Raw genomic sequence first — 16422 nt, 5'->3', positions numbered from 1 at the left:
ATAAAAGTCCTGAGCCCTGTCAAACAGCAATAACTACATCCATGATATATGGCTCTGGCCAAAGACAATGTGAAGCCAAATGTCAAATCTTGCTTGTTTCCTGTCCTATACACAGATGTTCTCAATATCTGCCAACTAGCAGGAGCCAGACGAATAATTGATCAAATTTATGTAAAGATAGTAGCTGTCAAGTGTGAAAGATCAAAGGGCTCTACTTTGTAAACGGCCATTTCATTAGTGATATTTTCATGTTATGATGGCATAATGTGAGAAGACCCTGTCTATGCAGAGAGCGAAGGAGAGCTCTGAGAATGGATTTATGTCACTTGGATGACAGGGAAGCTAGAAAAACATTAGAGAAACATAAGGGGAGGTCTTTCTGTCCTGCGTACCAGTGCCTCCCGGTGCTAGCAGATCATGTTGCCTGTGTGTCAGTTTCATAATGCGGAGTGAACATGCATTACAGGACATGTGGCTATTTTAACATGTAGTATTTTAAAATTATTTTTATGTGTCTTGTCACTACTGCCATCAACTTTACAAGAGGCAAATGTTAAATTATGATAACTGGCCAAACAGTTAAAGCATCTTCCAGTCGGGAGCAAAATATTGAGTAAAATTAATGTATAGTGTTTCAAGTTACAGAATATTGATATTTTTAATGTTTTGGAAAATATACACAAACGACAACGAAAGCGTTTTTTCAGTTGAGTTTTATTTATTGGATTAAGAATTATGAAGTAATAAACATATGGAACTTATGTTTGAGCATTTTTCTATGTTTGGAAGATAAAATAGATAGTTTTGATATAAAACAAAATTCAACATGAGAGAGAGAAATAAAGTGTGTGTGTGTGTGGGGGGGGGAGTTGGATATACATGTAATGAAGTTAGCAATCCCTTATTATATACTATTTTGCTTTTTTTTTTTTTTAGGTGCTGGTGAATCTGGGAAAAGTACAATTGTGAAACAAATGAAGTAAGTAGATTTAGGACATTAAATTTGTTCTTTAAGTGTATCCTTCCATAAAAGAAAGTAAGTGTTCTCTTTCTCCTTTTTGTCTCGGTAGAATTATTCACGAAGCTGGTTATTCGGAAGAGGAATGTAAACAGTACAAAGCAGTTGTCTACAGTAACACCATTCAGTCCATTATCGCCATCATTAGGGCCATGGGGAGGTTGAAGATCGACTTCGGTGACTCAGCTCGGGCGGTAAGTTATCGAATTCTTGGGAGCAGCCTGATGAGTAAAAAAGAATAACTTGTCTGATCATACCATACTACATGACATAGATATATCAGCTATCTCAGGGCCATTTTATAAAATGACTGAAAAAGATAGTGAATGAAGTGAGTCAGAAGCTTTAGAAGTGAGTGAAATCATACACAGGATTGTGTAATCTTCTCTGTATAGCTAGAATACTTTGCTTATCCATCAGATGATTTGGACAACTCAATAACCATTGCAATATTTTCTATATAATATGTGCTATTGGGGTCCCCCCATCTCCATGCCAATTTTTAGTCAGTACTACTGAGTTTAGTAAACTGCCTTACATTAACATGCTTCAGAATTTTTTGTAATTTGGAATGCTAAAAAGCAGACTGAAAAAGCAGTCTCATCTCATATAATGAGAACAAAATAAAAGTTTGCATGTCTTTAGAATAGAAACATGTTGGCTATTCAGAAACACAGATCAGAATTTCAGTGCTAAAGGGACAAGAATCTTAGGAGACAAGCTAGTTCTACCCTATATTTTACCAGCCAAGAACCTGGAACCCAGGAGATTCTGTGATCAAAAGATTGCCGCACAGTTAGTGGGAACCAGGGTTTCCTTATGTGGCGCAATAACTTGCTCTAGGTTTTGATTGGAAACAGCCCTGGCCTAGTCCATATGACATTTTTTTTCACCCAGCTTCTGTTTGCTTGCTTAATCTGTGTAAGTTTTATTTTTTGTGTGTAGTTTTTTCTTCATTGGTTCTGTGTTTAATGACTAATGTAAAATTTGACCTTCCCAGAAACCTTTAACCAAATCTCCTGCTTACTTTTTATTCTTTTTATACTTAGTAGATGTGTTATTTCTACTATTCCTCCTTTTTTATAATTCCTTTGTATTTTTATGTATTCAATGTGTGTGTGTGCTGCCTCTTTACTAATACTGTGAAGAGTTTTGTCTAGAAACTGTAACTTTCCTTTTTGTCACCTTAGTATTTGCTTGATTTTTTTTTTTTAACATGAAGCCTCAATTCATGCTTAATAAGGTTAAAAAAAAATGAATGAAGGCCACATTAGAAAATATACATTGGAGAAATCTAAAATAAACCCGGTTTACTTTTTGTAAGTTACTCTAACATTTAACAAGATTTCATCATATCCAGACATCTTTTGTCTATCTACTATCCATTCAGTTTGTAACTTGTTCACTTATAATTTATTCATTCAGCAAATGCTTTTTGAGCTCTTAGTCTTACACAGAAGGGAACCACCCTTAGATAAAAGAGAAAGAATTGATATAAATTGTGCTTTACACCAATTCCAATTATGGTAATTTAAACCTTTTCACATACAGTATTCTGCATTCCTATCCTATATGTGATTAGAGAAAGGTTTTGTAGCCTCCATTTTAGGAGGTAATGAAGGGTACAAGCAGATTTTTATGAATTATTTTTTCTTTTTCATATTTCTCAAGGAATTCTGCCACCTTTTGCTTTTTTGAAAACATAATTTGGACTTAGTTTCAGGACTAATGGGGAACAACTGCTCTCACTATAACCTTTTACTGTTTTCAGACTCTCGCAAGCTGTCCCCTACTAATCGGCCTATTACTTCTGTTTGTTTCAGCCATTGTTATTAATTCCTTCATGCAAAAGTCTTTATGCTCCCACATTGGTTTTGATTAGTCTACTCTGTGGCTTGGGTTGCTTTGCCTCTACATAAGCTTTAAAATGGTAGGAGGCTCTTGGAATTGTGCTAAAGAATACAAATATGAATTAAACATGGCGTGGACATGAGGAAGGGACTTTAGAGCTTGGTAATGAAACCAAGTAAGAATTTTCTAGACAAAAACAAGGAAAAAGCATTCTACGAGTAAGAAACAATTATAGTCAAAGAGTGAATATATTTCTGTTTCTTAAGTACCAATTCCTGGATGTATCTTCCTTGAGTTGAAGGGTAACCAGATATTTAATTTTGATAAATACCTCAGATTTGCTTTTCAGAAGAAAAGTGATGCAAATAATTTTTCTAGCAACTGTGCACCAGTGTCTACGAGAATCTCACCAAAATAGATACTAACATTTTAATTTTTAATATCTCACAGGTGAAAAATATTCTTTTTTTTCTGTTTTAGTTTTTTATTTTCCTGATTTGTGATGAATTGGAGAATATTTTATATTTTTGTATTTTTGTGAACTCCTTAGTATATTTCACTCAATTCTGTTAAATTACTTGTCCTGTTCACAGTGTGTCTCTTTAAATATTAGGGATGTTTTTATATTTTGCAAATATAGTTTTTGCTTAATATAGTTCCTTTATTTTTTGAAATAGTATTTTTCTAGTTACCGAACTCTGACTTCTGTGTTTGTCTTGTTAGAAAGGTATCTTCAACTTACAATTATTTTTTAAACTACTCTTATTTTTCTAGAATGTTTATAGTTTTTTAGTTTATAGTTTTATATTTCTTTAGATTTATATTTTCACCCACCTGGAAGTGTTAGTTGTGTCTCTTGAATTGTTGCCTTGAATTGATTTAAACTCCTTTTCTCCTCCAAGCCTCACCATGCTCCTGAATAATGGCCACTATTCTGTTCCCTTAATTTTGTAATTGATTCCATTAGTTTATGTCTGTCTGCCAGATTTTCCAGATTGCTTTTGAGGAAGGTTGTATCAATTTACCTTCCTAGCAGCAGTTTATGAGAGGGCCTTTTTTTTAGCACTCCGGGTAGCCAAAACTTAGGAGACTTACATTTAAAAAATACTGACTTAATTTATTAGTCAATTTTATTTTAATTTGCATTTTCAGTTTTAGTGCAATTGTGCAGTTTTTCATCTTTATTGACTATATTTCTGTTTCTCTATGTTGGTGGGCTGTTTCATCCCTTATTCATTTACCTGTTGGAGTCTTGCTGTATTCATTATCTGTTTGATTGTTTTTATGTACATATGAGTATGCAGTAACCCTTTGTCCAGTTATATAAATGTTCTCTCACATTTTATTGACTTTAATCATTGGTTTCCATTTTTAAATCTTACTTCATTATGTCTTCCATTATGTTTAAACTTAGAAAATCTTCTCTCAACCAAAGATTTACCAAATATTCCTGCCATTTTAAAAGTATTTTAGGGGAGTGAATTTTAACATTGTTTCTTGTGTTTGTTCTTTAATCTCTCTGAAACTTATTTATTTTGTATGTGTGGAATAATAATCTACATTATTTGTTTCCTCTTCAGAGGGCTATCTAATCCTTTATTAGTGTTTTTTGAAATACACCTTTTTCTACTAATTTACCTTGCCACCTTTATATAATAAGTTCAGACTTAAGATCTTTTTCCTATTGATCTGCATTCATACCAGACTGTTCTACATCTCGCAGGCTTTTAATATCTGATAATTTTAGCCCTCCTTCTCCAGTATTCTTTTTAAAAATGTTCCTAGTTATTTCTACTTGTCATTTTTTGAGGTGAATGTTTGAATTGGTTTTGTATTCTGGTTTATGTTTGAAAACTAAAATGAGGTTATAGGATTATATTGTTTTTGATTCCCAGAAATATTTTGATTGATGTATGTGGCAAAGTGATATTAACCTTCATTTGGAATATAATATGTTCCTCCAGAACAGTATTTTTCTATTTCCCTCAACTCATGTATTGATTGTCCCATGTTTCTGTATCGCTTTTGACAACAGGTTCCATTGTCCATACAAAAAACACTTAAACATTTTTTATTTTATTAACTTGAAAATGAATATATATATACATTTATAAGATTCATAAGTATATGCATAAAAGTTATATTTGAGTCACGCATGTATCACTGTTTCCCTTCTTGACGTAGTGAAGCTCATGCTCCCTGCAATTTAGTCAAAATTTTTGCTGTCTGCAATTTAGTTAAAATTAGATTATTTTATTAGGCTTTTTCCTCCTTTTAAAAAGCAGAGCCATGGGAAAAGGAAAAATGACTTCCTGTTTCCTTGCCTCAGTCACTTTTATTTTGATTACATTTGTGTTTTTAGAGAAAAATATTTTACATTTATGTATTTCTTGTTCAGAGCAGTTCTTTAACGTTTGGGATTGGCAGGCACCATAAGCCATGGGACAGAGGACTCCACCAGAGTTCTCAGGATTTCTTTAAGGGTACACTAACTGTAATGAAAGCAGTGTAGCCTGTCTTAAATTTATACGAATGGTTATATGCCCTAGAAATGTTTTTGATTAAATATATAAATAGTTCTCATATGTGGTGTTCAGTATTGTTGGCTAATGTTATTAATGAAATAATTGATCTAAACCATTGAAACCAAAGATCTCTATACATACATTATCAGCCATGACATCAACATCATCCCTGGGGCCAAAAATCCGTATGTGTCTCTAGTTTTAAGACTCCTTTATCACATTTTTTAGTCTCTGTTTCAGGTTTTCTATTTAAGCGCTTAATCTTGTTCATAAATCTGTTTGCTATCACCCAGTAAATAATAATTGTAGCCTGTACTTAAGAACTGCAATCTCTCACTCATCCTCTCTTTTATTTAGATGGCTTTAATTGTTAAAAAATGTTCTTATGGAAATGAAATGTCTGATATATTTTGCCCTAAGAATTCTCCTTTTTCTGTTCTGTTCCTTAACACAAAGTCTGCTCTTTCTTGACTTTTATGACAGGAAACAGCCACCATGGTCCCTCAAAGTCTTCTCTTTCCCATAGTGGCCAGACCTTCTGAATTCTCATAAAGTGGTGACAGCTTCAAATAGAATGTGCTGTCACTAAATAAATAGAGTATGTCAAGTGTTCTTTGACCATCAGTGGGAAAAGAGGCCATATTATGTGTCTCTTGACACCTTAGCATTTTTATCTCCTTTCTGAGTTCTCAAAGCACACAGTTATATGAACTGGAACTTACATTCTTTAAACCATTTAGATCTTAGTAATTTGAAAACATATTAACTTGGCTACATCCAAGGATTTTCCTTGCTACTCACAAGTAATTGCCTGGCAAATAAATTCCTTTCTTGGTAACATCACAAGTGTTCCTGTAAACTGGTTTACTAACTTGTAGCCCTTCTGACTAAATTCCAATCTTTTTTCAGTAATCCCTATTCTTTTTCTACCCTGTGTCATACTGTTTTGGCACACTCATGTTTATCTTTCTAAATGTTCCTAAGTAACGTAATTTTGGATCATTGTTTTCATTCTGCAATTTTTAAATTTATCCTGTCTGAGGCAGTGGTTACTAATTGTTGATTGACAAGCATGTGTGATTGGGTGACTAGTTAGCCGGGGAACTTTACATAAGAGGCTTAACCTCTCTGTGCCTTGGATTCTTTTTATACAAAACCAAAAATTAGGGAGAATAATTTCTAAAATACCTTCCTGCTTAAATGTATTACCTTAATGCTCATCTGTAGACATCTGAATGTCCTACTAATGACATGGAAATGAATATTCCAATTAGTTTTTCAAGAGAAAGAGATTATTTTACATTTCGTGAAGAGGAGACATTTTTGAATGTCATAGAGAGTACAGTTTATAAATACAGCTTCCAAAGGTTCTCATGTCTTTTCTTCAGGCTTCTTCCTAGAAAATGTGAAGACAGTGTGATCTTATGACCCATACCAGAGAATATTAGTCTTTTCTATCAAGAACTTTTATTGCAATTGAACAAATATAATGAAAGCTCATTTGAAAACTCACTGAGTGAAAAGTATTTTTAATAGATGGAGAAAATCATGTTTGATGTTTAATAAAAATGACCAAATTTAGAAATTTTTCATGTATAGGTAATTATTTGGAAAAGTGAATATTTACTGGAATTAGGTAAATGTACTAAGAATGACTTGAAACCATGTTATGTTGGGATTTATTAAGGATATTGTACATGTGTTATTTGCTTGCATGCAATTCTCATGTGACTTCCTAAAAAGGGGAACATATGTTCTCATGCTGGGAGACTTAATTATTCTTCAGATGGTTTCATCTGAAAAGAAAATGTCTTACAAATTGGCAGCAGAATGAAATTACATTGTTAGGTTGTACCGTCTGCTAGCCTGTCACTGAATGCTTCTCTTCTGTATACCTTATCCTAATGTGTGCCATCGCTTTATAAACATCTACTACAGTACGTTGGGGAAAATGCCCCTTGAGAAAAGTTAGGGATTATCCACCCAGTTTACAAAGCTACAAGGGTCAGGCTAAAGGGAATCTCTGCGAAGACAGCAATGTCATATCTCCCATGTTTTTGACTGTGTTATTACCTATAGACTAGAGTTGTGTTATCCAGGACTGTAGCTGCTACTCAAGTGGAGCTATTGGGTATCTGAAATAGGTCTCGTCTGAATTGAGATGTGTTGTCTGTATACAATAAACACCAGATTTCAAAGATTAAATATGTATGAAAAAGAAATAATAATGAAATGTCTCATTAATTATTTTACATTGATAACATGTTGAAATGATATTTTATGTGTATAGGCTAAATAAAATATGTCAAATTAAATTCACCTTTTCACATTTTGAAATGTGGCTATTAGAAAATTTAGAATTTCATCAGTAGCTCATGTTACATTTTTTTTGGACAGCACTGACTTAGAGTGGTTGATGACCTGTGGATCAGAGCTGTAAATATCTGTAGCCTATAAAGTTAAGGAAAATTTAATTAAATTTATATACACTATTATTTAAATTGTTTGGCATGCTGTCTTCTAAATGCATCATGATTATTTCTATTCCAAAGCCGTGCTTATTTTGTTTCCTATACCTGCATTAACAAACACTGGCCTCTACCTCCTGGCCCATTGATTTTAATGTACAGTCTCCACCCTTATCGTGGGGGACATGTTCCAAGACCCCCAGTGGATCCTTGAAATCAAGGATAGTATCAAACCTTATGTACTATATTTTTTCTTATACATCCATGCCTAGGATAAAGTTTAACTTACAAATTAGGCACAGTTAGAGCTTAATACCAATAATTAATAATAGCACAGAACAATTATAATAAAAGTTATATGAATGTGGTCTCTCTCTCAAAATCTTACTGTACTCACCCTTTTTGTGATAATGTGAAATGATACAATGCCTACTTGCTGAGATGAAATGAGCTGAATGACATAGGCACTGAGACGTAGCGTTAGGCTACCACTGACCTTCTGATGTTCTGTCAGAAGGCGGTTCCTCTGATAGGGGTGATCCTGGATCATTGAGCTAGGGCCATGTCATGAGTGGATGTCAGCAGCAGACGATGGCGGTGGATGGGGAAGTTTAATATTTTCAGGACGTAGTTGACCACGGGTAACTGAAACTGCAGAAGGGGAGACTGCGGATAAGGGGTTTACACACTATACACACTTTAAAGTGATCTGAAAATCTCAGATCATTCTGTGAAACTATTCTTGTTTATTGATTTTTCCCTTCTCTGAATTTATTTTGCTTCTATAAAGACTATCAGAAAGCTAACATTTAATTAGATTCTATCTTCAAATAATCGCTAACGGTGTTAATGTGTTTCTTAGAAACATTTTTGGAAGGGAGGGGCAAGGCATACACTTTTCTTCTGTTTTCTCAAAAGTGATCATCTTCAGCGTACAACAGTCAGTCAGTGGATAGTTGTTTATATGTCTCCTTAGAATCTCTAAATGTAGTAATTCTTCCAGCTTCCAGTGCCTTGATAGCTATTACAAAACCCACAACACATACTCATGATTTAAGATGATGCTCTTTTGGGTTAGCCAACTTTTTAAAGTGGTGCTTTAGAGAAATAAAAGTTATGGTACTAATAAAAAAGCATAAGGGAAACTCACTGTTACACTTTTTCTCATCTGTAATACCCCACTTCGTACTTTTTAATCTGTAAAGTGTGCCTTTTTATTTTTATTTTTTAAATGGCTTTTAATATTCAGGATGATGCCCGCCAACTCTTTGTGCTCGCCGGAGCTGCTGAAGAAGGTTTTATGACTGCAGAACTTGCTGGAGTTATAAAGAGATTGTGGAGAGATAGTGGTGTGCAAGCCTGTTTCAACAGATCCCGAGAGTACCAGCTGAATGATTCTGCGGCATAGTAAGTAATCATAACTTCAGAACTAAACTATCACGAATACTTACTTGCAAGTCAAATACACCTCCAAGTCAATTTTATTGCAGTCAGCTGACACATTCTTGTACAACTCAGGATATTCAGGATGACAGTATTTGAAAACTTTGTCTTTTTTGTGTGTTGGTAGAGAGCAATGTTGTTATTTTCTTTGTGTGCAAAAGTGTCTCAAGAGAGTCATGCTTATGTAACTAATTGAAATGTGCAGCATGGGACTGTTAACAGTATTTCCAAGAAAGTACTTGGAACTTCCCAAAGTTCATGCTGAATGGGGGTGTATCTCTAGTTTGCCTGGGACTGGCCAAAAGTGAGTGTGAGTGATTTGGGTTCTTTTCATCATACTAATGGCTCCTGAGAAGAGTTATGTGTCCAGTGACAAATACTTGGAATTACGTGTTCACCTTTGAAGGAGCACATGGTGAGCCCAGGACATTTTCTCACTGAGTAAAATAACTCTACACTTGCAAATTGTCAATTTTGTATGCCCTCTTGCATTAGACATTGTTTGCAGATATTTAAGTACAGTTTTTCGGGAGAAAAATCTGCCCTGATTTTCCAGACAGTGGTCCAGAGAGTTTGTAAAGCAAGTTGTGATAAAACCTAATCGGGGAGTTTCTGCTTGGTGATCTATACAGAATTTTTAAAAAATCGAGTATTTGTTTCCATAATTTGGTACACATACTCAGATATGTCAAATATGAGTAGCATTAATTGGTCTTAAAATGTGCTGTTCACCCAGTTTACTTTCCAAGTTTGTTCCAGGTCTAGGTAAGTGCCCACGCTTTGCCACAGTAAAAAACCCGGCCTTAGGGGCCATACTGCGTGATTATCATGTGGCATGTCATTTGTTGTACATCAGAGTACTCGGTATGTATGACATGAATGATTTAGTGTGAATGACTAAATAACACACGCTACTGTATAACTCATAGCAGTTTTTATAACACTCTATTTCTTAATCTGTATTTTTAATGTTTTCCAAGTAAAACCATATATATTGTTACATACGTAGTTTATATATTTATACATAACATCTTCTTATTGAATATGTAGCCCATCTCTCCAGCTGGCATCATCACTTCTACTAGGAAATATTCCTTGACTCACCGAGTAGGTCCTTGCCTCCCTTTTATGAACTCATAATGTATTTTATGAGCTCCTCCAACAAGAGGAGCTATTTCAACAATTAAGGAATACGTCTCAGGGACAGTAGATTGAAATTTGTTTCCCCATGTTGGGGGACTTCCTGGCCCCCTTCCATCTGCTGACCAATATCCTCTCTCCTGTGCAGTTTTTGGAAATACATGGAGAAAAATAGATCCTTTTAGCTCTTCATTATTTCATTGTTAGTAGTTCTGACCTTAAGATGGAAATAGTGGAGCCATTTTTCCAGAATGAAAGAAATCATAGAACTCTTTCTCCGTACTGGTTCCAGGGCATTTTGGTTTCTGAATTCTTGACTGGAGTTGGGGGATGCTGCCAAGTTGCCCATTAAGACTGTCCAACCACCAATTTACACTTTAAATTTCTGATCGTTTAAAACAATTGGAATTTTCCACAATGCCTGTTTTTCTTTTTAGTCCCGTTGAAACATAAATGTGCATTATTTTTAGAATCTATTAGAGCCATAGCAGTTTTAAGCAAAGAAATTTATTTATGAGTAACCAGAGCATATTTTAAATAAAATTAGTTATTACATAGGGACAGTTAGTAAAATCTTGGCATAGCCTGTTTATTTTAATCAGATTTTCTTATAATAAGGTATAACATTATGTATGTGGAATTAAAAACACAGATAAAATACTGGGGGATTATTACTAGTGCAATAATAAGATAGTAACATTCTTTTTAATTCAGTAAGTACAATACAGATAACTCAAGGTATTATCTCTCTGTGTATTCTTGTGTGTCAACACCAGATACATATACTTACCTGTCTAAAATATGTTGGGTTATTGATTCAATGCTTGGATAGTTTCCAGCTCCATTCTCAACAAATATTGAGGCCTTTTTGTTTGCAAGAACCTCATTCCAAATGGCTAAGGAATAGTTTCAGAGAAATGTCAATTAAAGTTGCAATAGTTGGTGCTTCTCTGAGAAACAAGATGTGACTGTTCCTGCCTCCATCCCATGTCACTGCTTGTTTAGTGTGAATGACATTCCTTTTTCTATCCCATCGTTCACATTTCTGTTTACACCACTCACTATCCGTGAATCTTTAACTGCTCAGGTTCACATTAATCTCTCCATACCTCGACTTCCTATACCATTATGGACTCTCCTCTCTAATGACACAGAATTACACAACATCATTGCACAGTATGGCACCACCACATTTTTATATCGCAGCATATTTCGCATCATCAGCAGAGTGATGAATGAGTGACAGAAACCATTGAGAAGGAAAATATAAATATTCATTTAGAGAATCAGTAAAATGCAGAGTAAAGGATCATGTGTAGTGTTTCCCGTATGTAACTTACAGCTAGTTGAAAAGGAATGACATCCCATTCAGCCTTTGGGCAGAGGTTTCCTCACTACCTTCTCAAAAACTGAGACTATCTAAATCCTCAACAAAAGAGTAATAATGTCTGGAACATAAACACAGTGCTACATCAAAAAAAAAAAAAAAAGGTTAAGTAAAGAAGTTTAAGAAACAAACACATGGTGTGCAGTTATTTTGGGTGTTTTTAAAGATGTTATTCTCAGTCTGTTTTCTTTCCCAACAACGAGAATTACTAACTACTGTCCTTAAAAAAAAAATCACATACCATTTTTAAAATGTTAGAAAACTTTTGTGGTTACAGAAGTATAAATATTTTCATGTCAGTGGGATTTGTGTAAGATATAAACTTAAATTGGTTATATTACATCATTACACAAAACTGTAAAAACTTCCAGTAACTTTGGAATATTGCATGCATCAGAATGTCTTACTAGTTAATTTAGGTGATCTTTGTTGGCTATGTTAACTGTTAGCATATTTTTTTTTGTTTTTCAGCTATTTGAATGACTTGGACAGAATAGCACAACCAAATTACATCCCAACTCAACAAGATGTTCTCAGAACCAGAGTGAAAACTACAGGGATTGTTGAAACTCATTTTACTTTCAAAGATCTTCACTTTAAGTGAGTAGCTTCAAAGCATATGATTTATAAATTTACATATAAAACACATTGTGTAGGAAAAACAGCATAATAATAAAAATTTAAAGAAATTTAGAGTTGGAATTCCAAAAAAATTTTCTCAGATAATTGGACAAAAGAATTTTTTTGGGTGAAAGGGCAAGAAACATTCTTAGGAGTAATAGTTATATCTTTATTTAAGGAAAAATAGCCATGCAAATTCATTTTGCCTATATTTTTCACAGCGACTGACATAAAAATAGTTTCTGGCTTTTATTTTTAAATAGAAAATACTGCTGTAATGCATATTTTGGGAAAGTGTTATCATCCATTTTTAAGTAGAAAGAGAGTTTTATTGATAGGGCATTTCTTATTTATGGAACTATTTTAAAAGAAAGGTACCTTTTTAAAATTTGTCATGAAAATTTTTATTCATGCAAACTGATGAAAAATGTTCGTTTAATGTAGAGTGTACTGATTATTAACTTCCTGAGGTCTGATCAGGGAAGCACTGAAGTGCAGTAGCTTTCAGAATAGAGGGATCTTGGAGTTCATTTTGTCCCATTTGCTCATTTTATAGTGAACCAGTCTCAGGGAAGTTTAGATAAGCAGTACATTCAGATTTACAGAACTACCTTTTTCTTTTTCCAATAAATAACAATTTTCAATGTATGCAAAAAACTTCCAGACCTTGCTCCAGTTAACTCTAATGCTCTGAAACAGTAAAGATAATAAAACAGAAGTTCTGAAAGCATCTTCAAAAAAGGTTCCTAGTCAAATATCAACCAAAACAAATAAGCATCAGCTTATGTCATAAAGAAGCTAACAATTATGAGTGTGGGAAGCACAGTTAAATATATGCAACTATACCTCTGATTCCCTTCGTAGGTATTTTAAATACATTTATTATTGTAATTTGTCACTAATTTGTCCCACATTCAGTGGTTTATATCATTGAGTTTTCCAGAAAACTAAAATTCAATTTCAATTTCCATAGCAGCTTCCCTCCAAAAAATAAACATCGCCCTGCTTTTTAAACAGATACAGATCATAATTAGTTTATATGACCATATAACTTTGTGCTTTAATACATGGTATGGTTTTGCACCTGCTTTTAATTTTCTTTTTCTGTTTTCACCATTTTTTAAGCTATCAGTAGACATTTTTGTTGTTGTTGTTGCTGTCATTTTCTCTTATTGAAATAATTTACTTTCACTTGGTCTGCTTACTACTTTTAGAATATTAAATGACTAAGGAATATTAAAATATTGTTATTTTAAATCTGTTGTCTTATTTGAGAAAATTATGAAGTGATTTAATTATAAGGAAGTTCACTGTTAGAATGAGGCTTTAAGGTTTGTTTGTATTTTAATCTGGTGCTCCTTAGATTCTGATGTTCTTTGCTTTTTATTTACCTTGCTTTAAGACCATATTCTATAGCAAACGTAATTGTTATGTTCAGATAATTGTTCAGTAATTTTTCAGATATGTTCAGTAAATTGTTCAGGTTTTATTCTGACTGCAGAGCTTGAAAAAATGTATGCGGTTGGGGTAAGCTAGTAAGGCTTCCAGACCTAGGTCACTATTAGGTAAGTGGGCAAACTCAGTGAATATTGTTAACAGAGAGTGTTACCATCTTGCCCTTCACAGAGGTTTAAACGTAAAATGAGTTACTGCCTATAAAGGAAATGTCTAGACGTGAGAGCTCTGTAAATGGTGAGAAATGGCAGTGGTAAATGCTAACTCTGACATTTCTGCTTAAGGCAATCTAACTATGTAAAATTCACTTTCAGTCTGGTTAGTTTCACCTTAAACATTCACTTCCAGACGGTCCTTTTCACTGCCAGTCTAGGTTTCTCGAGGTGTCATTTCAACATCAGGCAAGTACGGGGATTCAGTAAAGTGGTCTCTCACGTGATGCCTTCAGGAAGCCCACTATCTTGCTCTGTTTAGTCTCCTCGGGTGAGGTAGCGTTTCACAGTATGTATTTAGTTACTGTTTTCGCTTGCTGACTTAAAGATAAACATAGGTTTGTCAGGAACTTCAGATAAACTTGGTCTTATTTTGGAATTGAATTATTTTAAATTACTATCATTGCAAACATATGGTTCCAGATTTGCTTTTTATATGTTAAATGAGCCTCAGAAGAATGAGGGCAGAAATGTGCTTAGAATAATTCTACTGGGAACTCTTGAGTGTGTTTATCATTTTTTGTGTTTTGTGTTACAATTCATTGTCTGATTTTAACTGGTGATGTAAAATTTCAATTTCACTTATTTTGTGGTATGATTGGAATTAAATTCAAAGTGAAGCAATAAATTACACTTTAAAACTATATCTTATCACCTCTGTGACTAGACATTTGTGGAAAGTGTCTACGTGGATTATTTTGCTTTAAAGAATCAAGTTTTATTTTACTATGATAGTTTCGCTGAATATAGAATCATAGCATCCCTTCTATTGTAAAATTATCATAATACAAGACATTTAAATTTCTTTTCTATAGGTAATATGGAAGTATAATAGGTTTTAGAGTGCAATATGATATTTATGGGGTTGATTTCCATATATGGTCAACTAACTTTTTACCAGTCAGTCTTGGTCACAGTGGTATCAGACGATAGTCTGAGGATAAGTCAGCACATCTCAGGATGTCCAGTAGTATCCTCTTCCACTTTGCCTCACTCCCTTTAAAAAAAAAAAAAAACCCTTAGAGAACTCAAAATCACTCCCTATTGGATGCAAGTCAAAAATCTCATCTTTTCATATGAAGGAGAATATATAATTTTGTTCTGTTTTGGGTTAATTTTTTTAAATAATGTTCAGAATTGGAAGATAACTAACGTGTGTGAAACAACGAATAGTGCTCTGTGCACAGTCCAGTCATTTGCAGTATTGGTTCTTAGTCACTTTTGCTCCTGGCTTATGAAGTGGACCGACCGCTGGTTCACACAGTATGGTCCCCACATCAATGCATCTCCTTCATTCACCTGGTGGCTCTGGGACTCACTGAAGTTTGAGAAGCACTGGCTTAGATGAAAAGTTCATTTGTTTATGATCAATGTATGAGTGATCCTCACACATTTCTAAGTCCAGTAAATTGAAGAGACTTTTTTTTCTGCTGTCAAATTACTTAATTATTAAGTTAAAGCTCAACCACACCATAACTGATAGAGATCTTTTACATGGTAAAGTTAGTCTGTTATTGTTTGAAAGTGTTTTAAAATATTCTGTAGACACAGTTCATTTATTCAGTCAACAAATATTTATTAAATGCTTGTTAATGTCCAGTGTAAGGGATATAAAGTGACCAAAATAAGCAAAGTTTGTGTCTTTACATTGTGTATGTGTGGGGTGAAATAAATAAATATTTAATATTCAGGGGATGGTGATTACTATAGTGAAAAGCAAAGCTGCTATAACAAATTACCACAAACTAGATGGCATAAAACAACAGAAATTTATTCTTTGGAAGTTGTGGAGGCTAGAAGTTAGAAATATGTCCGCCAGGCTGTGCTCCTTCTGGGCTCCAGGGCAGAATCCTTCCTCCCTTACCTCTGCCAGCTTCGGTGGTGTTGGCAGTCGTGTCTCCTTGGCTTGTAGCCGCGTCATGCCAATATTTGCTTCATAGTTCGTTCCTCAGTTTATCCCTTTCCGACTGCATTTTCCGATAGCAGCAGGGAGAAACAAGGCTGCACCTTTCACACTATGTTTGTAAACTTCCTCAGCTGAATATTAAGTTCTCGTTACAAGTTCTGCCTGACACCCAGCAGGGGAACATCGTTAGGCAAAGTTTATGCCACTTAAGAAAGAATTGCCTTTCTTCCAGTGTCCAAAAACATGGTTCTCATTTCCTTCTGAGATCTCATAAAAATATCTAACGTTCATCTCTCTCCCAACATTGTGTTCACGGTGATGTATGTATTCTCTAAGATAGCAGCTTCACTTCCATCTCAGTCTCTCCAAAATCACCTGTAATGTCCATGTTTCTTT

General features: G+C 34.2%; 1 protein-coding gene across 1 annotated transcript in view; it reads left to right on the top strand.

Annotated features, from left to right (window-relative positions):
- The window catches only part of GNAI1 (G protein subunit alpha i1), an 83255-nt gene that overhangs the window by 50193 nt on the left and 16640 nt on the right, over positions 1–16422 (top strand). Inside the window, exons 2-5 of the mRNA XM_081079881.1 lie at positions 937–979; positions 1071–1212; positions 9112–9269; positions 12304–12432. Of these exons, the coding sequence (XP_080936007.1) occupies positions 937–979; positions 1071–1212; positions 9112–9269; positions 12304–12432 (472 nt within the window). The remainder of the gene's footprint in view (positions 1–936; positions 980–1070; positions 1213–9111; positions 9270–12303; positions 12433–16422) is intronic.

This window comes from Rhinolophus hipposideros, assembly GCF_964194185.1.
Source record: "Rhinolophus hipposideros genome assembly, chromosome: 18".
NCBI lineage: Eukaryota > Metazoa > Chordata > Mammalia > Chiroptera > Rhinolophidae > Rhinolophus > Rhinolophus hipposideros.
This window is presented reverse-complemented; position numbering and strand designations above follow the sequence as displayed.